At 69.8% G+C, this 23879-nt stretch overlaps 1 protein-coding gene across 1 annotated transcript; it reads left to right on the forward strand.

Annotated features, from left to right (window-relative positions):
• The first annotated feature begins 1525 nt into the window (after positions 1-1525).
• Positions 1526-23779, forward strand: KCNH2 (potassium voltage-gated channel subfamily H member 2). The gene is made up of 15 exons (XM_014890406.2): positions 1526-1627; positions 2690-2920; positions 5938-6102; positions 6479-6946; positions 7487-7701; positions 15569-15994; positions 16588-16966; positions 18889-19088; positions 19270-19522; positions 20009-20202; positions 20578-20677; positions 20774-21010; positions 21368-21545; positions 21940-22102; positions 22397-23779. The coding sequence occupies exons 1-15, from the start codon at positions 1552-1554 to the stop codon at positions 22556-22558; spliced, it is 3447 nt and encodes a 1148-aa protein (XP_014745892.2). The 5' UTR covers positions 1526-1551; the 3' UTR covers positions 22559-23779.
• The last annotated feature ends 100 nt before the right edge of the window (positions 23780-23879 follow it).

The following is a 23879-nucleotide window of genomic DNA, read 5'->3' on the forward strand; positions in this document are numbered from 1 at the left end:
GACTGGGATCGGGCCTAGGACAAGGGCTGGTCTTGGACCGGTGCTGGGGCTGACACTGGAGCTAGACTGGGAAGAGGATTAGGCTGGGCCAGGATGGCACGACTGGGGCTGGGAGGCTCCCAGCAGGACCCAGCTGGGGCTGTGCTGGAAGCTTTGGTGCTGCCCCACATGGTCCCTTTTCCCTGAGTGTCCCATTGTCCCTGTGCCTGTGTCCTGCTGTGCCAGTGTCCCCATATCCCGATGTCCCAATGTCCCGGTGTCCTGGTAACTCAGCGTCCCCAAATCCTCATGGTCATCATATCCTAGTGTCCTGGTGTCCTCATGTCTCTGTGTTCTCATGTCCTGGTGTCCCCATGTCTTCATGTCCCTGTGTCCCGGTGTCCTGGTAACACAGTGACCCCATGTCCTCATGTCCAGGTGTCCTCAAGTCCCAGTGTCATGGTGTCCCCATGTTTCTGTGTTTCTATGTCCCTGTGTCCTCATATCCCCATGTGCCTGTGTCCCCGTGTCCCCGTGTCCCGGTGTCCCGATGTGCCCGTGTCCCCGTGTCCCCGTGTCCCGGTGTCCCTGTGTCCCACCTGTCCGGGTGTGTGCCCCCACTGCAGAGGGGGACAGGGACCGGAGTGTCCCCCGGGGTGTCGCGGGGATCCGGTGGGAGGGGGCGTGGCCCGGCTGCTGCTGGGCGTGTCTGGGGCGGGGGGCGTGGCCAAGGGGCGCTCGGTGCGCCCCCGGGCGGGGCGGGGCGGGGGTCCCGGCCCCCCCCGCGGCCATTGGCTGCGCCCGCGCTGGCCCCGCCCCGGGCCCCGCTGTCAACACGCAGCGCCCGCCGCGCCTGCCGGGCCGGGCCGGGCCGAGCGCACGGACCCGCCCGAACCGAGCCGAGCCCAGCCCAGCAGAACCCAGCCGAACCGAGCTCGGCCCCCACGAGCCTGGCCACGCCCTCCCGAGCCTAGCCGAACGTGGGCCGGGCCGGGCCGAGCCGAGCCGAGCCCAGTGCAGCCGAGCACAGCCGAACCCAGCCTAGCCGAACCGCGCCGAACCCAGCCGAGCCCGCCCGAGCTCAGCCGGGCCGGGTAAGGCCGGGCCGAGCTGACCTAGCTGAACCGAACCGAACCGAAGCGGGCCGATCCCCGCCGAACCGAACCGGCCGAGCCCGGCCGAGCCCAGCTCAGCGCAGCCGTTCCGAACGGAGCCGAAGCGTTCCGACCCGCTCCGAGCGGCGCGGAGCGCGCGGGGCGGGGGCTCGCTCCCCCCCGGCCGCTCCGTGACTAAATAAGGCCGATGGCGCGGCGCGCACCGGGCGGGTAGAGCGGGGGGGCTCCCCCGCCGCCCCCCTCCGGCTCCCCGGCCCGGACCCCCCCGGCCCCGCAGCACCGCACCGCGCCGGGGCGGGCGGGGTCCGGCCCCGGCCGGGGGAGGCCCCCCCCGTTCCCCGGGCCCCCCCGGAGCGGCGCCGTCCTTGGCTCAAGGGCAGCGGGACCCCCCGCGGCGCGGGGCCCCCCCCGCCCCCGGCCCCCCCGCCCCGCCGGCGCTGCCCATGGGCCCGGCACGATGCCGGTGCGGCGGGGGCACGTCGCCCCCCAGAACACCTTCCTGGACACCATCATCCGCAAGTTCGAGGGGCAGAGTGAGTGGGGGGCGCCGGCGGCGGGGGGAGCCGGGGAGGAACCGCGCGGGGGGAGCGCCCGGGGAGGGGGCTGGGAGACACCGGGGAGCAGCAGGTGTGGAAGGGAGCGAGGGGACCGTGGCCCTGGGTGGGTTTGAGGTGATGGGGACAAGCCCAGCTGCGGAGGGGCAGCGCCTGCCCCAGCCCCGGGTGAGTTTGGGGTGACAGGGACAAGCCCAGCTGGAGAGGGACGCTGCTCACCCTGATGTCCGGGAGTCCCTATCTCCAGATGGGCTTGGGTGATGGGGACAAACCTGGTTGGTGGGGGATTACTGCCCACCCTGTCCTCCAGCAGCCCCTGCCTCTGGGCTGCCAGACCGGGCGTTCCCCACGCTCCCCGAGGTGTGGAGCCCCCACCACCAGCTCAGGCTGCTGCGGGACTGGGGGTCCCCCCTGGCCGATGCTCCCTCACCGCACTGCCCAGCAGCTGGTGCAGGGAAACCTGGGGAGACTGAAAAGTCTGGGGGTTCCCATCACCTCTCTGGGGTCAGGCCCTGAGCATCCCCCAGACTGGAGACAGGGCAGTGGTCTGGGGGGAACGCTGCCCCATGGGTCGGGCGGGGGGGGCTCTCCCTGCTGGGGACCAGGCTGTGGTCAGGGGGTCTGGCCTGGCTGAGCCGCTGCCCTCAGGGTGTGGTGGTGGGGGTCCCAGGGTCCACATGGTAGTGGTGTCCCTAAGGAATCTGTGCAGTCGTGGGGGTCCTCATGGTGCAATAGTGTGGGTCCCTGCTGTTGTGGGGTCCCTGTGATGATGATGTCCCTGCAGTGCTGGGAGCTCCTGGGTCCCCGTGGTTATGAGGTCCCTGTGATGGTGGGATCCCAACAGTTCTGGTGTCCCCACGGTGGTGATGCCACCAGCTTAGGGGGTCCCTGGGGAGCGAGCGGAATGACTGATGAAGTGCTTGTCCCTGGGAAACCCAGAGCCATGGATGGATGGATGGATGGATGGATGGGGAGGACTCTCCCTACGGGCTGCTGGACCGGGGGAGCTCTGGCTTGACCCCTCATCCTCTCTCCCACCAGGCCGCAAATTCATCATCGGGAACGCGCGTGTGGAGAACTGTGCCGTGATCTACTGCAACGAGGGGTTCTGCCGGCTCTGCGGGTACTCGCGGGCCGAGGTGATGCAGCAGCCCAGCACCTGCGACTTCCTGCACGGGCCCCGCACCCAGCGCCGCGCCGCCGCCCAGATCGCACAGGCGCTGCTGGGCGCTGAGGAGCGCAAGGTGGAGATCTGCTTCTACCGCAAGGATGGTACGGACCCCTGGGGGCGGGGGACAGCAGGGGACAGCAGGGACAGGAGGGGTGCACTGAGGAGAGCAGGTGTGGCAGCGCAAGGTGGAGATCTGCTTCTACCACAAGGATGGTACGGGGGGCGCTGGGCTGGGGACAGGGGGACGGCAGGCACGGGGACACACCTGGGTGGCAGGAGTTGTTGGCACAGGTGGGAACCCACGGGACCCTGCCATCCCCGGGGAGTCGCAGTGCCCTCCAGCACCGTGATGGCTCCCAGCAGGGTGGGACCCTGGCACTGGTGGCTCCAGATGGGCACCGGCGCCCTGCGAGTCCTCAGCCTTTCCTGGTGGCCACCAGGTGGGGCCGCAGGAAGCCGCGTGTTGTGGGTCCGGGGTTGTGGGGTGCAGTGATCCCCGCCGAGGGGAATGGGAGATGCGGGGGGGCTGTGTCACCTGCAGCAAGGTCAAGGGTGGAGTGGGCTGAGCTGGCATCGGGCATCACAGTGCCACCACCCCTGTGGGGGTGGGGAATAACCGGGCCGATGACAGCCCGGGGGTCCCTGTGCCAGGAGCTGGGAGCTGTGCCCCACAGAGCCCGGATACTGCCGGTGCTTCCCCTCACCGTGGCCTCGTGCCAGTGCCAGGTGTCCCGGCTGTCACCACAGCTGTCCCAGCTCTGGGCACACGGCCCCGGTTCCGGTGCTGGAGTAAACAAAGCTGGTGCCAGCTGCCGGCGTGGCCACAGCGCCATGCAGAGCCACCGTGGCCCCAGGAGCCCTGGTGGGCTGGGGCCAGAGGCTCCACTCCTGGCGCTGGGACCCTCCTCCTGCTGCAGCAGCTCTGTCTGGCATGCCCCAGTGCCCTTTGGGCTGTGGGGCACAGGTGGGCATGGGTGCCCCCCGTGGTGCCCCCTCGATAGGGTGACACTGATCTGGCTGTGCCAGAGGGGTGTGGGGAACGGGGCTCCTGTCTGGGGCCTGCCTTGGGTCCCCAGCGACCTCGACAGCCCCCGCTGTGCCCCCCGAGCAGCGTGGGGATGTCACCCCTTACCAGCGAGGGAGAGGTGGCACAGGGGGTTCCCAGAGGGGCCCCAGCCCCTGCCAGCCCTTGGGAGCTTCTGTGAGGCTCTGGGGGTGCTCTGGGACCACCCCGCCCCGGGACAGGGGCAGTTCATGGGAACTGGCTGTCCCTTGGGATGGGGGGTGGGACCCTTGGTAGTGGCTCAGCCCTGGATTTGGGGTGTCCTGCTCCCACTGCTGGGCCCCTTGGCCGAGGCTGCTGCGGTGGGGGCTGACCCTGGGGGCTGCAGTGATGCCACCACGGCTGTCTCCTCCCGTACCACCGTGCTGTGTGGCTGGCATGGAGGGTGTTTTGGGGGTTCCACTCGCTGCCCTGCGCCCCCCAGGCGCTGTGGGGCAGGGACTTTGCTGCCGGTGGCTCCAGCATCCCCGGTGGGTGCTCCTGGTGTCGCTGCCATCCCACGGGGATCGTGTCGTGGTGCCCACCGCCACCCTGCAGCCCCCACCCCGAGCCCCTGGCGTGTCCCAGTCCCCGGTGCGGTGTGCTGGTCCCTGGAGCCGTGCTGGAGCCGCGGTGGAGCCGCCGCGGAGCCGCCGCTGCTGCAGCCATTTGTCTTTGCGACGTGTTGTTTATGGAGCCGGGGACGCGGGGAGGTCACGGGGCCCGTGGGGTACCTGTGTCCCGCAGGGACACCTCGGGGACGCCGAGCTGCACGGGGCACAGGGAGGGGGGCGCAGACACCCCCAGGTGCTGCTGTGGCCTTTGGGGTCCCCCCCGTGCGTGGCCCCCGGGGTTGGTGCAGGGCGGGATCGGGGCTTTGTCACTGTGACACCCCGGGGTGTGCGGGTCCCCCTGTGCCAGAGGGGTGTCCCCAGCCTGGCTGCCAGCCTGGGGGTGCGGCTGGATCCTCGGTGCAGGGATGGGGGAGCAGGGGTGTCCCCCCGCTTTGGGGGTCCCTGGCGGTCACGGGGAGCGGTGCGGGTGCTGGGGGTGCATTGTGGGGGTGCGGGAGGATTTGGGGCACAGCTGTGGAGGTGGGAAATTCACTTGGGGTGAGGGGGGCAAGGGGGGAGAGTCCCGTTGCAGTGCGGGGTGCACCTCTGCCACTGCGGTGCCCTCATTGTCCCCACTCCCGGGGTCCCCCCATAGCCCCCGCCCCGGGACCAGCCCCCGTCAGCAGCTGGACCGGGGGGCCTCACGATTCCCGCGGGGGTGGCTAAAGCAGCGGCCACATGCTGGTGGCGCTAATCCCCTCGCGGCGGTGGGACCTCACGGTAGCCCGGGGCCACCCTGTGCCGCACGGTGCTGGCCCCCAGCCCGCGGCCCCACGCGCGCCAGGGAATCCCCCCGCCGCGGGCACGGGCACAGGGACAGTGCCAGCTGGCACCCGCCGTACCAGCCTGCCGGGCCCGGCGCCAGCCGGGGGGACACCGCGACGGGGGGGGTTCGGTGCTGTGGCGTCACCCACGTGTCCCCCCGGGGTGCCCTGAGGGTGAGGGTTGCCGGGGGACAGCAGGATGCCCCCCCCACCCCCCAGAGGTTGCCCCGGGCTGCCCTGATCACCCCCAGTTCCCCCCGCCCCCAGCTGTGGCACCGGATTAACGCCACAGCTGTTAACGACTTCTGAGCGGCTTAACCCTGCCCGGCACCCCCAGAGCCCCCCAGGCCCCCCCCGGGCCGCGCTGCCCACGCACAGACATGGCCACGACATCTGGGGGGAGTAAAGGGGACACCCCCACCCTTCCGTGCCTCAGTTTACCCCGTGGTGCAGCTGCACTGGGGCTGTCAGTGTTGGGGTGATCCCAGAGTGGGGGTCAGGAGAGGGGGGTTCAGCAGGAATGTGGGGGCAGGAGACGGGGGTTCGTCAGGAATGTGGGGGCACGAGGGGGTGCTCCCCAGGAGGGGATGCCCAGAAGGACAGGGACGGTGTCTCCCAGGTTGTTTGGGGCCAGGCAGGGGTGCCCTCCCGGGTGGGAGTGCCATCCCCCCATGTCACTGACCGCCCCCTCCCCGCAGGCAGCTCCTTCCCGTGCCTGGTGGACGTGGTGCCCGTGAAGAACGAGGATGGCACCGTCATCATGTTCATCCTCAACTTCGAGGCCGTGAGGGAGCCTGAGCCCGGGGAGGCCCCGGCCCCCAGCACCAACCACTGGGTCACGCCAGCCCCCTGGGGCCCTGCAGGTATGGAGGGACAGGGACACCGGGTCACCGCCACGTGTAGGGGGACAGGGCCATCGGGTCACCCCCAGGTGTGGGGGGACAGGGATACCAGGTCACCCCCTCCTGCTTGGCTTCTGCAGGGGGAATGGGGAAATGCCACCGGGCTGCTGTCAGCCCACGTCCTGCTGCCCCCATGTCCCAAGTGTTGCTGTAGGGCACATGGGGAGGGTGGGCAGTACCATGGGGAGGAGGCTCAGACCCTGCCCCTGACCCCAACCCCAAATCCCAGGGTGCAGCTGATCCCTGTGGCTGGAGCAGCACCGTGGCGGGGACTTGCAGCTGGATCCTGACCCCGACCCCAAGCCCAGCCCTGACCCCAGTCCCGTCCCCCCCCCAGGACGCAGCCGGTCCCTGCGGCTGAAGCTGCTGGCGCTCACGGGCAGCCGCCAATCGCTGCCCCCCGAGCCCTCGGAGCCGCCGGACGTGGTGGTCGTGGACCCAGGGGTCATGGACCCCCTGGCCATGGAGCCGGCCCTGCCCGCCAGCGACTCGGGCCCTGAGGACGCCTCGTCCTCGCTGGAGCCCGGTGCTGGGGACCGTCCCGAGGACGAGGCGGCGCTGATGGGGGACCCCGAGCCACCGGTGACGCAATCGTCCCCGCGGGCCGAGCGCCTGGCGCTGGCCTTTGCCAACCACAGCCTGGCCAGGAGCCGGTCCCGGGAGCGCCGGTCCCGGGAGAGCCTCCGCAGCCTGCGCCGGGCGTCGTCCGTCGATGACATCGAGGCCATGAAGGGTGACGGGGACAAGCGCTGCCACAGCCGCCACGCCAGCGCCAGCGCCGGCCTGCACCGCGGCTCCAGCACCGGTACGGCCACGGGGGCGGTCACCAGGGCTGGGGACATCGGGGCAGCCACAGCCAGGGACCCTGGTGACCCTCCGTGCCACTGCCCCACAGCACGGCTGGGCCACCCTCCACCCATCCTCCACCCCTCGCAGCCCATCCTGAAGCCCCCTAAGCCACAGTGTGGGATCACCCCGGGAATCGCTCCGGGAATTGCCCCGGGAATCGCTCACCTCGTTGGCCCCAGAGCTCGTTAAGCGTATTAAGATGAGGGACAATTGCTATAACGATATTAAAGGTAACTGAGAGCAGCTCTGCAGGTCCCTCGGGGGCCGCTGTCACACGGCTCGGGGTCTCCCCGTGCCCTGGGCTCCTCATTCCCTTTACCTGCTCTGGGACCCCAACCCTGGGAGCTGCGGGACCCCCATAGGGACCAAGGGCCCCCTGCCCCGGGAGCCTTGGGAAGCTCTGGGACCTGCCTTGGGGGTGCAGGCTCGGTGTGCCCTGGTGACAGCCCTCCCGTGACAGCCGTGGGACGGTGACAGTGCCGGTGTGTCCCCGCAGGCGCGGTGGCCGCCGTTCGCAGCGCGCTGCTCAACTCCACGTCGGACTCGGACCTGGCGCGGTTCCGGGCCATCGGCCGCATCCCCCAGATCACCCTCAACTTCATGGACCTGCAGCCGGGGGGGCTCCTGGCCCCGCCCCCGGCCCCCCGGCCCATCATTGCCCCCACCAAACTGCGCGACCGTACCCACAACGTCACCGAGAAGGTCACACAGGTGAGACCCTGGGGGCTGGGGATGGGTGGTGCTGAGCTGGTTGGGTGATGCTGGAGGTGACTAGAGATGCCAGGGATGGCCAAGAGGTGGCAAAGGAAATGCCATAGTGCTGCTGGGGGTGGCCAGGTGATGCCAGGTGCCCAGCTGGTGCCAGAGATGGCTGGGTTGTACCGAGGCACCTGGACAATTTCAGTGATGATGTGGCCAGGCTGTGCCAAGATGGCCAAGGAGTGACAAAGTGTCCGAGCAGTGACAAGATGTCCAGGCAGTGCTGGAGGGGATGTTCAGTGCTGGAGGTGGCCGAGTGGTGCCAAAGTGTCCGGGTGATGCCAGAAGTGTCCCCATGGTGCCAGAGTGACCAGGTGGTAATGGAGTTGGCTGGGCAGTGCCAAGGTGGCTCGGTGGTGCTGGGGGGACTGGCCGGGGCCGTGACCGCAGTGTTCTGGTGCGGTGGGTGCCGTGGCCGGGGGGCACTCGGGTCTGGGGGCTCCTAGCGAGATTCAGGGGGCAGCCACGTGCTGGTGCCGTGGTACCCCTCACCCCAATGCCGTGGTACCCCTCACCCCAATGCCGTGGTACCCCTCACCCCAATGCTGTGTACCCTCACCCGGTGCCGTGGTACCGGTGCCGTGCCTGTCGGGTGCCGGGCGCTGGCAGGGGCCGCTAATCCTCGGCCCGTTGTGTAATCGCCATCTGCCGCCGGAGCAGGAGGCGCCGCTTAATTGCACCCTGATTTCCCCCCGCTAATGATCCGGGGGGGGCGGCGGTTCCGGGCATCCCCGGAGGGCTGTGCGGGATGGGGGCCCCGCTGTGTGTCCCGCCCCGCGGTGTCCCCAAGCCTCCCCCGGCCGGGGCTGTCCCCGGGGTCCCCGGCAGCTGGCGGGGGACGGAGCGGCCTCGGCGCATCTGCCCGGCCCCCTCGGGGTTCCCCCGGCCCCGCACCTGCCCGCACACGTGTGGGGGTCTCTGGGGAGCCCCGCTCCCACGTGGAGCTCCAGGCCCTGCTGCCGGAGCTCCGGGCGCTCCCCGCGCTGGCGCAGGAGCAGCCGCAGGGTCCTCTGTGGGGTGAAGGGACCCTCTGTGGGGTGGCGGGACTTTTCTGTGGGGTTGGGCCACCCCCACTCCACATCCCCGGCCCCCTCAGCTCCTCACGGAACATCTTGATTTCTCGGCCGTGATTAATTAAGGTGATTAATTGTGATGCCAAGGTGACGGTGCACTCTCTTCTGCCCCCGCCGTGTCCACTGGGGCCATGAGGGGACACGGGGGGACACGGCTGCGGTCACCGGGGCGGGCTCTGCCCCCCGGTACTGGCGATGGAGTCTCGGGGTGCCCCGGCTCTGCAGTCGGGCAAACCGAGGACACGGACACAGGGGATGCGGGAACTGGGGGCGTGGGGGTGTCCCCGGCTCGGGCACGGCGCAGCCTCTCGGGTTGGTGGCACTGGGGGACAAGGAGTCTCTGGTGTCCCTGCAGCGGCACCGTGATTCACCCACGGGGCCGGAGCCAAGCGCCCGTCAAGGTCACCGCGGGCTGGGTGACAGTGACAGGGGCCTGGTGTGGCTGGGGTGGCCGTGGCACTCCCCCGGCTCATGGGACCCCCGGTCTGTTCTGGAGGGGATCCCCGGGTGGGGCAGGACAGTGCTGGGGGACCCCAGACCCACTCGGTGTGTGGGGACCCGGCGGTGCCACAGCCGGGGCTTGTCACTGGGGCATCATTGGCTGTTGGGGACACCAGGGACCCCCCACTGCCGGCACGGGTCCTGCCGACCCCGGCTCCGCTGGCACCGGCTGGGTGGGCGAGGGCGCTGCCCCCCGGGTCCCTCTGGTTGGGGCCGGGCGGGCGCAGCCGTGGGGCACTGCCAGGGCTGGGCAGTGGCCAGGGACATGGGGACACCGGGAGCCGTGAATCAGCCGGGGCTGCCAGGGCCAGCTCACCGCTACCGTCACTGTCCCTGTCCCCGTCACTGTCCCCGTCCCCACCATCAGTGTCCTTGTCCCCCCCATCCCCGTCATCCCCCCCGTCCCCATCCCGCTGCTGGCAGCGCTGTGCGAGTCACACTTTGGGGATCCCTTGTGGGGCGTGGGCTGCTGCGGGTGCCAGCTGCCAGCGGGGGAGGGGGTGGCGGTGCAGCAGACCCCGGTTCCGCGGCCCCCCGTGCCCCAGCTCGCCCCGGTGTCCCCGCGGGGCCGTTCCGGGCGCTCCCGGTCCCTCCTCCGGGGAGTGGCGACGGCAGGAGCCGGGGGGGGCCTGGCGGGGGCGGGCGGCGGGGGGGGCTCGGGGGGTCCCGCCCCGCTCCATCTGCCGCTCGCGGGGCCGGGGGACGCGGGGACCCCCGGAGCGCGGCCATGGCCCCTGCGCGGCGCGACAGCGGCGACCGCGGCGACCGCCCCGACGGGGAGCGGCGGGACCGGGTCCGCCGGGCCGTGCGCGTGTCCAGCGTGGTGGCACAGGAGGTACGGGGGGGTCCGGGGGGAGGGTCCGGGGGGGGGCCGGGGTCCTCACCGAGAGGGAAAATAGGACCCCCGGTTTGTTCCGCCGCACACGAGCTTGGGGTCCCGGGGCGTCCCCACGCCCCCTTGAGGGAACCGGAGCGGGGGGGCACCGGGGGTCGTGGCGAGCGGCTCTGGGGGGCACCGGGGGGATCTGGGGGCTCTGGGGAGGGTCCTCCCGCTGGGGGAACGGGGTCCTGTTGTCTTCTCACCTCACGCGGGTACGGCATCCCGGGGGTGTCCCCATGCCGGGGGGCGGGGGGTGGAGCGTGGGGACAGCGAGGGTCGCGGCTGGCGGCTCTGGGGGACACCGGGGGGCTCCGAGGGGCACCTTGGGGTTCTGGGGGACATCGGGGAGCTTTGAGAGGCACCGGGGGGCCCCTGAGGATCCCCCAGCGGAGGAAACGGGGTCCCGCTGCTGTCCCACAGCACGGGGACACAGGGGCCCGGGGATGTTCCCTTGCGGGGATGCGGGGGGAGAGGGGCGGAATGTTTGGGTGGGTTTGGTGGTCCCGGGATTTTCGGGGGGGGGGGGGGTGTCTCCCCCAAGGCAGGAACAGGGATCCGCAATTTATCCTGCCATGCGTAGGTGCGGGGTCCCGGGGGTGTCGGCACTCCGGGATGGGAGAGGCTGGGCAGGGGATGGCACTGGGGGTCGCAGCAGGCGGTTCTAGGGGACTGCGGGGGTCCCGAGGAGCCCCCGAGTGTCTCCCGCTTGGGGAGGGGGGTCCTGTGGGTCATCCTGCCGTGAGTGGGTGTGGGGTACCGGGGGTACCCCCACGCTTGGAGTGGGGGGGCATTGGTGGTTGTGGGGGGCGACTCTGGGGGTCCAGAGGGATCTGGGGCCCCCAGGGTCCCCCGGGAGTGGGGGACCTTTTATGGGACCCCACTGCCCACCCGGTGCCATGGCCGGGCCCAGTGATCCGTCCAGCTGTGCCGTGGTGGCTTGTGGTGTGGCGAGGGGTCATGGCTCGTGGCTGGCGTGGCCTCTGCTTTGTCCCAGGTGGTGTCCAGTGTGTCCCAGGTGTCCCCAGTGTGCCCCAGGTAGTCCCCGGTGTGTCCCGGTAGCTGTTCCCTTGCCGGTGGCCCCTGGCTTTGGGGTGGGTGTGGGTCAGTGCCAACGTCACCGGGTAGGGGTCGGAGCTGGGGCGGGCGCACCGCCCCCCAGGGACGTCACCCCATCCCACAGGGACGTCACCCCGTCACGGGGCTTGTCCCCCACCCTGCCACGGGTGCCAGAGGCAGCGGGTGCCACGGTCGCTGCCCGCCCAGGGCGGCCCTGTGTCCCCTGTGCCCATGTCGGGGGGTCCCGAGGGGGCTGCGACGCCGCAGCTCAGCACCGTGAGTACCCCAGTGCCACCCTGGGGGGACAGCAGTGCTGGGAGGGGGACAGAGGGGGTGCTCCCCAGCACCGGGGTGTCTGTGCTTTTGGGGTGTCTCTGTGTCGGGGTGTCCCCAGAGTGGTCTGGTGTCACCTGGCTGACAGCCAGCGCTGCGCTGGTGGTGGCCACGTTGGGTGACACCTGCGAGGTGACAGGGATGTCGTGGGGGGTCAGTGTCCGTGTGGCCGGGGGTGTCCTCGGGGGTCCCAGCGTCTCAGGGTGGGTGTCAGTGTTCAGGTCCGTGAGCTCTGGGGGTCTTGGACCCTGCTGGGGCACTGGGGCGATGCCAGGGCCTGAGTTAGGGCAGGTGTGGGGGACCCAGGCAGGTGTGGGGTATCTGCCAGTGCTGGTGTTGGGTGCCTGTGGGTGCTGGGTACGTGCTGGGGCAGGATTTGGGGTTCTGTGGCTGTAGGGTGTCTGCTGAGGCAGGTGTTGGTGTGGGCACTGGTGCCGGGGTTCTGTGGCTGTTGGGGTTCTGTGGCTACTGGGGGTCTGTGGCTGTGAGCCACTTACTGGGGCAGCTGTTGGGGTTCTGGAGCTGTGCCAGAGCAGGGAGGGGGGGTCTCTGCCGGGTTCTGGGCAGGAACAGGGGCTGGGCAGTGGCGGAGGGGGGGGTCAGTGCCCCCTGGGGGTGCTCAGGGGTGCAGGGGGTCAGTCAGGGTGTCGGGGGGCTCTCGGGGCCCCGGGGGGGTGCCAGGCCCGGGTATTTGGGGTGCGCCGTGGGCGCAGGTGTCTGGGTCGCGGCAGGTGCGGCGCCGGGTGTCCCGGGGGGGCGGGGGGTGTCGGTGTCACCGCAGGTGTCGGGGACGCGTCACCAGGGCGGGACGTGTCGCCGCGTGTTGCCGAACGTGTCACCGGCACCGCCGCCATCTGTGTCACCGTGACTGACGGGTGTCGGGGCGGGGAGCGGGGGGTGGCACCGGGCCCGGGGGGCGTCGGGATGTCACCGCATATCGGCCCCGTCGTGACATATGACAGGAGTGAGGTTCCACCTGTGTGGGGGGGGGGTGGGGGTGTCCCCAGCCCCTCTTCGTGGCACCCCCGAGCCCTGCTGGCACGGGGAGGGGCTGGGGTCTGTCCCCATGGCGGGGGCACATGCTGGGCTGGGGGCTGCTCCCCCACGGCTGGGGGACCCACGGGGGACTCTGCGTGTGCCCCCTGTGTGTGCGGGGGGCTGGCACGGGGGGGGACATGCCAGGACAGCCCCTCGCCCCTGGCTGGGCACGCCGGGGGCTGGCGGGGGCTGCACTGGGGGTGCTGGCCAGGTGTGGGGACGGGGGTGCGTTTGGGGGGGACTGCCAGGTGTGTTTGTGGGGCTGAGGCGTTGGGGCTCTGTTCTGGGGGGGTCCTGCTCACTCTCCCCTGCCCCCCATCCCTTCCCAGTTGCCCGCGGGGCCGGAGGGTCCCCAGTTAGGGCTCAGGTGGTGGGGGCGAGTTTGGGGGGGTGTGGGTGCACCCGCAGCCCATGGGGGGGTTCGGAGAAGGAACGGGTGGTGCCCAGAGGGGGGCCCGGGACCCCCTGTGCCCCCGGGGCCCTCTGCAGGCCCTGGCCCCCCGCCCCCCACGCCGCAGGCCGGGATTTGTCCCACTTTGCCGTGGCAGCTGCGATAAATTTAGCGGCAGGAGCGGCTGGTGGCTGGAGCCGCCCCCCGGCCCCCCCTCCCCTCCCCCCCGCACAGCCACAGCCAGAGGGGCCTCGCAGGCTCTGGGGTCGGGGTCTCCCCCCAGGACCCCCCTGGGGACACCCCCAGGCTTCCTGCTGGCCCCGGCGGGGACGCGCTGTGTCACGGTACCTGTCACCGCCCCCCCCGCCGTGTCCCCAAGACCCCCGTGTGACCCCCCCCGCCATGGCACCGTCACACCCCCGGGGGACACACCTGGGACACGCGGGGGGTGTTGGGGTGCAGCCCCCCAGGAGGGGGTGGGAACTGGGGCCCCCTGCACACAGCCCACGTGTGTCACCCTCTGTCACACGGAGCGGGGGGACACGGGTGGCACCGGGAATCCCCCGCGAGGGGGTGGCGGCTGTGACGCAGGAGCTGCTGTGTCCCAGTGCTGTCATCGCGTGTCACCGTGTGTCCCAGCACTGTCACCACGTGTCCCGGTGTCATCACCGCGTGTCCCAGCCCCATCACTCTGTGTCTCTGGCATTGTGTGCCTGTGTCACCGCGTGTCACCGTGTGTCCCAGTGCCATCACTCTGTGTCCCGGCGGTGTCGCCGTGTGTTCCCAGTTCCCATATCCCCTCACCACGTGGCTGTTCCCACTGCCCCACGTGGTCACCAAGGCTGGTGGCCCCTGGGGACAGGGGCTGTGGCACTGGGGGACAAGTTTTGGCTTTACTGGCAGGGTGGGAACCGCATCCCAGCCCATGGGCAGCGCACGGGTGTGGGACATCCCTGGCGTGTCCCCGGCGTGTCCCTGGCGTGTCCCCCGTGTGTGTGTGACCCTGACTGTGTGCTCATTGCCATGGACAGGTGCTCTCCCCCCAGCCACACCTGGAGCAGGTGTTGGTGCCCTCAGGGTGCCCAGGGGATGCCGAGGGGTTGTGACATGTGCCACCTCATGCCGTGCCACCCGTGGGCATCCACAGCCAGCCCAGTGTCCCCGCCGTGTCACGGCGTGCCGGGGGTGATGGGGGGGCCGGGGGGGCAGCCTTGGCCGTGGCCGTGGCAGCAGCAGCTGAGCAGCCTGGGAAAAATTTCCGCCCCAATAATTCCTGTCGGCTGTGACGGAGCGTGGCTGGCGCTCACCACACCGGGGGTCCCCGCTGCTGCCGGGGGTCCCGGGGCGCACAATGGGCACGGGGCCGGGGTGCGGGGGTCCCTGGCACCCACGGGCCGGCGGGGGCTGAGCCCTGCTGCCCCTCCCGAGGATGCTGCCCGCGCTCCTGCAGCTGCTGCAGGAGTTCCCGGGCGCTTCCCCTGCGCGCCCCCAGCCCGGGCCCCCCCCCGGGCCCTGCCCCATGCCCGGGGTCCCCCTCTGCAGCGCCTGCCTGGGGCTCCGCCGCGATGGCACCGGGCACGGACAGGAGGAGAAGGTACCGGTACCGCCCCCACCTGCGCCCCCGGGACCCGGTACTGGGGGGGGGGGGGGGGGGGTGTGCCCCATGGGGGGGCCCTGTGCCCACCCGGTGCCGCACGGGGGACACTGTGCCCACCCGTGACCCGGCAGTGGCTGGGGGGGCCCCAGGCTGTGTCCTCGGCACAGTTTGGGGGGGTTTGGGGGGTTACATAAAGCTCTGGCTCTGCATGATGGGGTCACCCCGACCCCCCCCAGTGGTGCCCGCGGGGTTGGGGGGGGACAGCACCCATCCCATCCCTGTGCTGCAGCAGCAGAACAGCCCCATGAGGGGCAGGGGGACCAGGACCCCCATAGGGCAGAAGGGAGGCTGTGACCACTGTGGGGCACAGGACGGGGGGGCCGTGGGTCACCCCAGATCACCTCAGGGTGATGGACCCTGTGGACCACACCCCAGGCACCCCAAGGATGACCATGACTCCTCAGAGATCCCTGGGGTTGTGGCCCCAGGATGTCCAGGTGTCCTGCAGAGGGACTGGGACGTGTGGAGGGGTCTGTGCCAGGGGGAGGCTCCCAGTGGGGATGGCCGTGGCCATGGGGCACAGGGCAGCATCGTGTCTGTGGGGTGGGAACTGCTCCAGTGGTGTTTGTGGGGCAGGAGGGGGCTATGGGGCAGCTCTGTGGTGTGGGGTGGCTTTGTCACCCCTGTGCCCTGCAGCACCCCTGGTCACACGTGGTGGTGTCCCTGCACCCCTCACCGCCTGTGCTGGGGTCCCTCTGCACCCCCAGAGTCCCAGAACTGCTGAGGTTGTAAAGGACCCCTAAAACCACTGCGTCCAGCACTGACCCACCGTGGCCAAGGCCGCCAGCCCGCGTCCCCAGGCACCCCATTGGTTGGGGTTTGGGGTCAGAGGGGTGAATCCTGCGGGGTGCAGGGGTGCAGGCCTGACCCCCCCCGTGTCCCCCGGCCAGGTGCTGTCCCTGGGTGCCGATGTGCTCCCCGAGTACAAGCTGCAGGCGCCGCGCATCCACCGCTGGACCATCCTGCACTACAGCCCCTTCAAGGCCGTGTGGGACTGGCTCATCCTGCTGCTGGTCATTTACACGGCCATCTTCACGCCCTACTCGGCCGCCTTCCTGCTCAGCGACTCCGAGGAGGCGCAGCGGCACCACTGCGGCTACTCCTGCAGCCCGCTCAACGTCGTGGACCTCATCGTGGACATCATGTTCATCATCGACATCCTCATCAACTTCCGCACCACCTACGTCAACTCCAACGAGGAGGTGGTGAGCCACCCCGCCAAGATCGCCATCCACTACTTCAAGGGCTGGTTCCTCATCGACATGGTGGCCGCCATCCCCTTCGACCTGCTCATCTTCGGCTCCGGCTCCGAGGAGGTGACACGGAGACCCGGGGACAGAGGGTCGTGGGGACATGGGAACACGGGGACACAGGGACATGGGGACATGGGGACACGGGAACATGGGGATATGGGATGTAGCAGTGCTGTTTGGGTGCTGGGGTTGTGTTTGGGGGTCCCACCCGTGCCCCCAGTGCTGGGGTGGGTGTTGGAGTGCTGGGTGCTGTTGCCTGGGTGCTGGGGACGCCACCAGTGACCCCCCTGAACCTCCTTCCCAGCCCACCTGTGCTCTGGCTGGGACACCTGGGGCTGATCTGGGGAGGGGGCACAGGGGCTCATGGCACCCCCTGTGGGATCTGTGGGACTTCTCTGCCTCTGCTGCCCTGGGGTCTCCCCTTTCCTCCTTCGCCCTGGGGGGCACCTGGGGCAGGGAGAGACCCCCCAGAATGGAGGTGCCTGCCTTGGGGCAAGGACCCTCCACACTTTCGGGGTTCTGAGGGTGTCCCTTCACTGCTGACCCCCCCCCTTTCTCCCACCTCCTAGACAATGAGGGGGCTGCTGGTGTGGGGAGGGAGGATGGGTCCCCAGGGTCCCTGCTCCCCCTGTAACCCTTTCCCTGCCGTTCCCCAGACCACCACGCTCATCGGGCTGCTGAAGACGGCGCGGCTGCTGCGCCTGGTGCGGGTGGCGCGGAAGCTGGACCGGTACTCGGAGTACGGGGCTGCCGTGCTCTTCCTGCTCATGTGCACCTTCGCCCTCATCGCCCACTGGCTGGCCTGCATCTGGTACGCCATCGGCAACGTGGAGGGGCAGCGCACGGGCTGGCTGCACGCGCTGGGCCAGCAGATCGGCAAACCCCTCAACGGCAGCTTCGGGCCCTCCATCAAGGACAAGTACGTCACCGCCCTCTACTTCACCTTCAGCAGCCTCACCAGCGTGGGCTTCGGCAACGTGTCCCCCAACACCAACTCCGAGAAGATCTTCTCCATCTGCGTCATGCTCATCGGATGTGAGTGCCCGGGGGTGGGGGAGCCCCAGGGCCGGCGTGAGAGGCTGTGTGTGTGTGTGTGACTGTACACCTGTGTGTGTGTGTGTGTGTGACTGCACACCTGTGTGTGTGTGTGTGACTGCACACCTGTATGTGTGTGTGTGACTGCACACCTGTGTGTGTGTGTGTGAGGGTGTGACTGTACACCTGTGTGTGAGGGTGTGACTGTACACCTGTGTGTGTGTGTGAGGGTGTCCCTGCACACCTGTGTGGGTGTGACTGTACACCTGTGTGTGTGTGAGGGTGTGACTGTACACCTGTGTGTGTGTGTGTGTGTGTGTGTGAGGGTGTGACTGTGTGTGTGTGTGTGACTGTACACCTGTGTGTGTGTGTGTGTGACTGTACACCTCTGTGTGTGTGTGTGTGTGTGTGTGTGAGGGTGTGACTGCACACCTGTGTGTGTGTCCAGGTGTGTGTGAGAGTCCCGGGGCCTTTTCCAACCTGCCCAACACCAGCTCCCAGAGGATCTTCTCCACCTGCATCCTGATGGGGTGGGAGTGGTCGTGGGGTATAGGAGCACCTGTGTGTGTGCAGAGCTGTGTGTGCACATCCACACAGGTGTGTGTGACACCTCTACCTGCACCACACACACGGGGGGGGTGAGGTAGGAGCACCCCCAGGCTCAGTTCTGGGGCCAGCCCTGTTTGACACCTTCACTGACACTCCGGGGATCAGGGGCACCTGTCCTCTGGTGACACAGGTGACACAGGTGGGTGGGATGTGGCTCTGCTGGGGGACAGGAGACTCTGCAGGGGGATTTGGATCCATGGGCTGGGGACACTTATGGGTCCCCACAGAACACTCCTGGCTGGGCAGAGGGGCTGGAAACCTGGGAAAGGCCCTGGGGGTGGCTGGTGACAGTGACTGGACACGAGCTCACGTGTGCCCAGGTGTGCCCAGGTGGGCAGGAGGCCGATGGCCCCTGGGCTGTGCCAGCCCCAGAGGATTGTCCCCCTGTGCTGGACCTGCTGAGGGACCCTCTGGAATCCTGGGGGCAGCTCCGGGCCCCTCCCAACAGGAGAGCCCTGGAGGGGCTGGAGGTGTCCAGGGAATGGAGCTGGGAAGGGGCTGCGGGAGCTGGGAAGGGGCTCAGCCTGGAGAAAAGGAGGCTCAGGGGGGCCCTTGTGGCTCTGCACAACTCCCTGACAGGAGGGGACAGTGGGGGCTCTGCTCCCAGGGAACAGGGACAGGAGGAGAGGGAACGGCCTCAGGATGGGCCAGGGGGGGTTCAGGTTGGAAATTGGGAAAATTCCTCATGGGAAGGGCTGCCCAGCCCTGGCACAGCTGCCCAGGGCAGGGGTGGAGTGCCCATCCCTGGGGGATTTAAAAGCCTTGTGGATGTGGCACTTGGGGACACGGTCAGTGGTGGCCTTGGCAGTGCTGGGGGACAGGTGGGCTTTGACATCTGAGAATTCCCTTGGTGACAGCGATCCTGGTGGCTCTTGGCACACTGTGATGATGACGCCCCTCCATGGCAATGGGCACCCTCACAGTTATGGGGATCTGGTGGCAGTGGGGACCCGTGTGGTGATGGGGACCGCTGTGACAATGGGCACTGGAGTCAGTGATGATGGGGACACTCCCGTGCTGATGGGAGCCCCTGTGGCAAAGGCCACTCTGTGGTAATGGACACCCCCAGTGACAATGGGCACCCTCCATGATGCCCTGGCAGCAGTGGGGGGGTTTGGGGGTGCAGAGCCCCCCGACACGGCCCCCCAGCACTGATGTACGGCAGCACCTTTGGGAGCACCTTGGCCACCACCCGATGCTCGTGCCTGGGGACACAGGGACCCTGCACCCAGCCTGGAGGGTGGCAGTGGAGGTTTGGGAGGGTTTGGGGAGGGTTTGGGGGTGCAGAACCCCCCTGACCCTGCCCCCCCCAGCGCTGATGTACGCCAGCATCTTCGGGAACGTGTCTGCCATCATCCAGCGGCTCTACTCGGGCACGGCGCGCTACCACACGCAGATGCTGCGGGTGCGCGAGTTCATCCGCTTCCACCAGATCCCCAACCCGCTGCGCCAGCGCCTCGAGGAGTATTTCCAGCACGCCTGGTCCTACACCAACGGCATCGACATGAACGCGGTGAGACCCTGCGGGACCCCCGGCACCTCCCGAAGCTCCCCCCCCCCCAGCCCCCGCCACTCGGGGCGCGTTTCCAGCACTCCCGGTCCCGCACCAGCGCCATCGATGTGAACGCGGCGAGACCCTGCGGGACCTGCCGCGCCCCCTGTGCCCCCCTGTGACCCCCCCGGTCCCCCCCCAGGTGCTGAAGGGCTTCCCCGAGTGCCTGCAGGCCGACATCTGCCTGCACCTGAACCGCAGCCTGCTGCAGAACTGCGCCCCGTTCCGGGGGGCCACCAAGGGCTGCCTGCGGGCTCTGGCCATGAAGTTCAAGACCACACACGCTCCCCCCGGGGACACGCTGGTGCACGCTGGGGACGTGCTCACCGCGCTCTACTTCATCTCCCGCGGCTCCATCGAGATCCTGCGCGGCGACGTCGTGGTCGCCATCCTGGGTGAGCCCCCCAAAGCGGCCCGGGGGTCCCGCAGTGCCCCACGGGGTCCTGTGGTGGCACCCCCATCTCCTGGAGACCCCCCGGTGCTCCTCGGGTGACAGCCCACCTGCTTCCCAAGGGATCCCCCTCATCCTGGCAATCCCTAGTGCTGGGGGAGCCCCATACAGACCCCCGCCTCTTGGGGACCCCCAGTCCTGTGCACGACCTGAGTGTCCCCCCGGTGACACCCTGTCTCCCAGGGATGCTCCCAGTGACTCCTGCACCTTCTGGAGCCACCTCAGCTTTGGGGTCACCGTGAGTGCCCCGGGGTGTCCCCCCAGCCCAGGTCACAGCCCGAGTGCCCTGACGCGACCCCTCCCTCCCTTCCGGGGATCCCCCCGGTCCCCCCAGGTCAGAAGGACACTTTTGGGTGTTGCTGCACTGCAGGGATGGCCGGGGCGGTGCAGAGCCCCCCGGCACCCCCGGTGACCCCCCCACGCCCGGCAGGTAAGAACGACACCTTCGGGGAGCCGCTGCACCTGCACGCCCGGCCCGGGAAGTCGCGGGCGGACGTTCGGGCTCTCACCTACTGCGACCTGCACAAGATCCTGCGGGAGGACCTGCTCGAGGTGCTGGACATGTACCCCGAGTTCTCCGACCGCTTCTGGGGCACCCTGGAGATCACCTTCAACCTGCGCGACGTGAGGGGGGGGCCCCAGGGGGGAGCGGGGTTGAAAATGGGGGGTCCTGAGCAAACTGGGAGGTGCAAGTGAAGCGGGAGGTCCTGGAAAATTTGTGGTCCTGAACAAATAAAGGGGTTCAGAGCAAGCTGGGGGGGGGTCCTGACCAATTTGGAGAGTCCTGACCAATTTGGAGAGTCCTGAGGGAACTGGGGGAGGTCGGAGCACGTGGAGGGGATTCGAGCAGTCCCGAGGGATTCCGAGCAATTTTGGGTGGGGAGTCTGAGCAGAGGAGGGGGTGCTGAGCGAATTGTGAGGGGCTGAGAGATCAGGAGGGTCCCGGACAAGCTGGAGGGGTCCCGCAGCCCCCCAAGCGTGCCCCCCGTGTCCCCGCAGACCAACATGATCCCCGGCTCCCCGGGCAGTGACGAGCTGGACGGAGGCTTCTCCCGGCTGCGGCGCCGCAAGCTCTCCTTCCGCCGGCGCCCCGAGAAAGGTGGGGGTCGGCGGGAGGGCCTGGGGGGGCCGGGACCCCCGGGGGTGACCCCAGGGTCTCGGTGACCCCACCCTGACCCCGACCTGTCCCCTGCAGATGTCCCCAGTCCCGGGGAGTCCCGGGCGCTGCGGGGGGACGGCCAAGCCCCCGGAGCCCCCCGAGGCCCGGCCGAGTGGGACCCCCCCAGCCCGTCCAGCTGCGGCTCCAGTGACGAGGAGGAGCCCCCCGCGCCCCCCGCGGGGGCCACCGCGCTGTCCCCGTTCCGCAGTGCCCCCCCGGCCGCCCCCGAGCCCGAGGAGCGGGGGGGCAGCGATGTCTGCAACCCCCTCTCAGGTGCGTGAGGGGCTCGGGCTGGGGGGCGGCTCCTTCCTCCCCTCCTCACTCGGGGCTCAGAGCGCGCCCCAAAAACCCCGGCTCTGCCCCAGCCCCCGTCCCCTGCCCCGCTGTGTTCCCCTCAGCTGGGCTTAGGGAGCCCCCCATTCCTTCCCCCCCCAAAACCTTGAACCCCCTCCTCATTCTCAGCCCTCCACAGCAACTGCCCCTGCACCCCCTCAGATGGGGACGGGGGTCTCAATCCTCCTCTCCCTGTTTCAGGCTGTGGAGCCCCCCCAAAACCCCACTCCTCGCCCTGGATCCCCTCAACCTCCCCTCTCACTTCACCCCCCTCCAAACCCGTTCTCCCTCTTCCAGGCGCCTTCTCGGGGGTCTCCAACATCTTCAGTTTTTGGGGTGACACCCGGGGCCGCCAGTACCAGGAGCTCCCCCGCTGTTCCCACGGCCCCCCCCCAAATCCCCCCCCGACCCTGACCCGCCGCCAGCGCTCCGACCTGGAATCCCGCTTGGATCTGCTCCAAAAACAGCTCAACAGGTGAATCTGGGGGGCTCAGGTGGGACCTGAGGGGGGCCCATGGGAGCCCCCCCATTGCCAAAGGGGTCTGGAGAACCCGGAGCAGGAAGGGAGGGAAGGGGAGATCCCCCACCCCAAGCTGAGCCCCCCCCGTCCCAGCTGAGAGATGGGGGGGACAGGGGCAGGTGCGGGGGGTCCTGGGGGGAGGGCTGGGGCTGGGGGTGCCCGGGGTTTTGGGTTTGGGGTCTGTGGAGCCCTGACTGGGGAGGGGAACGGGAGACCCCTCACCCTAACCTGGATCCTCCTCATCCCCACTGAGGTGGGTGCGGGGGGTGCTGGGGGGCCGGGGGAGGGGCAGGAATGGGGGTCCCCCGTCTCATCCCGTTCTGGCCCGGCTCCCCCGCGGCTGCTCCAGGCTGGAATCCCGGCTGAGCTCGGACATCTCCTCCATCGTGCACCTGCTGCAGCGCCAGGTGCTGGTGCCCCCCGCCTACAGCGCCGTGACCTCCCCGCACCAGCCCCCCCCGGGGCCGCTGCCCCCCACCCTGCCCATCACCCCCATCCGCCCGCTCGCTCAGGTGAGGCACCCTGGGGACACCTGGTTCGGGGGCGCGCCACTGTCCATCAGGCTGTGTGGGTGGGGGTCACCCCTGAGCCCCCCCATGCTGGGGGTGTGCCTGGTTTGGGGGGGCATCGCTTCATCTTCCTGTCCATCGTGGGTGGGGGTCACCCCTGAGCCCCCCAGCCTCGGGCTACCGCCCTGCTGTGCCCGTGGCCGTGTCCTCCAACCCCTCTGTGCCCGGGGGTCACCCACGGTGCTGGGTGGCCGTGCCTCTCCCCCCTCCCCCGACCCTGACCCCGCTGTCCCGCAGGTCCCGCGCCCCCCGCGCGCCCCGGACCCCCCGGACGTGGTGCTGCTGCTGGAGCCGCCCCCCCCCCGGCGCCGCTCCCTGCCCGGGGCGCTGCCCCCGCCCGCGGGGACCCCCCCGGGGACCCCCCCGCTCCAGAGACACTGCTCCGACCCCGGCAGCTAATGGGAGCGCCGGGGCGCGGCGGGACCCCCGGAATGCGGGACCCCCGACCCCGGAATGCGGGACCCCCGGAGCCCTCGGAGCCCAGGACGTGGGACCCCTGGAGTCCTCCGAGCCCGGGACATGGGACCCCCAAAGCCCAGGACATGGGACCCCCCGGACCCCGGGATGTGGGACCCCTGACCCCGGCACGTGGGACCCCTCGGCCCAGCAGCCCTGGACACCACGAGCAGGGAACCCCGGAGTCACAGGATCCCTGGCTCTGCACCATGGGACCCCTGGAGCCCTGGGACCCCCAACCCCGGAATGTGGGACCCTCAGAGTCCTTGGACCCACGCACCCTGGAACCTGGGACCCCCGGGGCCGCAGGACCCCTGTCCCCAGCATGTGGGACCCCCAAAGCCCAGGACGTGGGACACCCAGAGCCCTGGGACCCCTGACCCCGGGAGGTGGGGACACAGAGCCCCCAGCCCCTGGGGTCCTCAGAGCCTGTCCCGGGCCTGGCCTGACAGGGGCTCCGGCCACTGCCCCCATGGACATTGCCCCCACGGACACTGTCCCCACGGACACTGCCCTCGGTGCCAGTGGCCAGTGGGGACCTTGGGGCCCCTGGGACCCCCCATTATCCCATCCTGGGGCCCTGCCCTGGACTGTCAGACTGTGCTGCTCTTCCTCCTCCTCTTCCTCCTCCTTCTCCTGCTGCTCCCCAGCCCCGGGGCGGTGGGGGGTGCACAGGTGTGTGTGTGCACAGGTGTGCACAGGTGTGTCCCCGGGTCCTGTCCCCAGGACGTCACGTGTGTGTCGGGGGGGTCCCGCTGCGCTGGGACACACGTGTTACCCCCCCCGGTGTGTGTGTGTGTGTGTGTGTGTGTCCCCCTGCCGTGTCCCCACAGTGTCCCCCCGCCATGTCCCCGCTCGGGTGTGACCCCCCCGTGGGGCCTGGCGGGTCCGTGTGTGCCCCTCCGTGTCCCGGCCGAGGGAGGGGTCGGGGTCCCCCGTGTGCCCCTCCCCTGTGGCCGGGCTCTGTGTCCCCCCAGCCCCCGGCGCTCCCCCCGCACAGCCGGGTGTCACACGGCGGTGACACCCCACGCACAGGGAGGGGGACACGGGGGGCGAGGGGCTGGCACTGCCCGGCCGCCCCGATGCGTGTGCTGTGTTTGTCCCTTGTCACCCCTGCATGTCCCCCCCGCGTAGGTGCCCCAATAAACCAGACAGAGACCCCCGGCTCTGTGTGTCACCACCTGGGAGGTGACAGGGAGGGGAAGTGACCTCGGGAGTCACCGTGATTCAACGTTGTGTCACCTGGGGACTGCTTTGGGGTATC

The sequence above is a fragment of the Sturnus vulgaris genome, chromosome 1 (genome assembly GCF_052056855.1).
Source record: "Sturnus vulgaris isolate bStuVul1 chromosome 1, bStuVul1.hap1, whole genome shotgun sequence".
Taxonomy (NCBI): Eukaryota; Metazoa; Chordata; class Aves; order Passeriformes; family Sturnidae; genus Sturnus; species Sturnus vulgaris.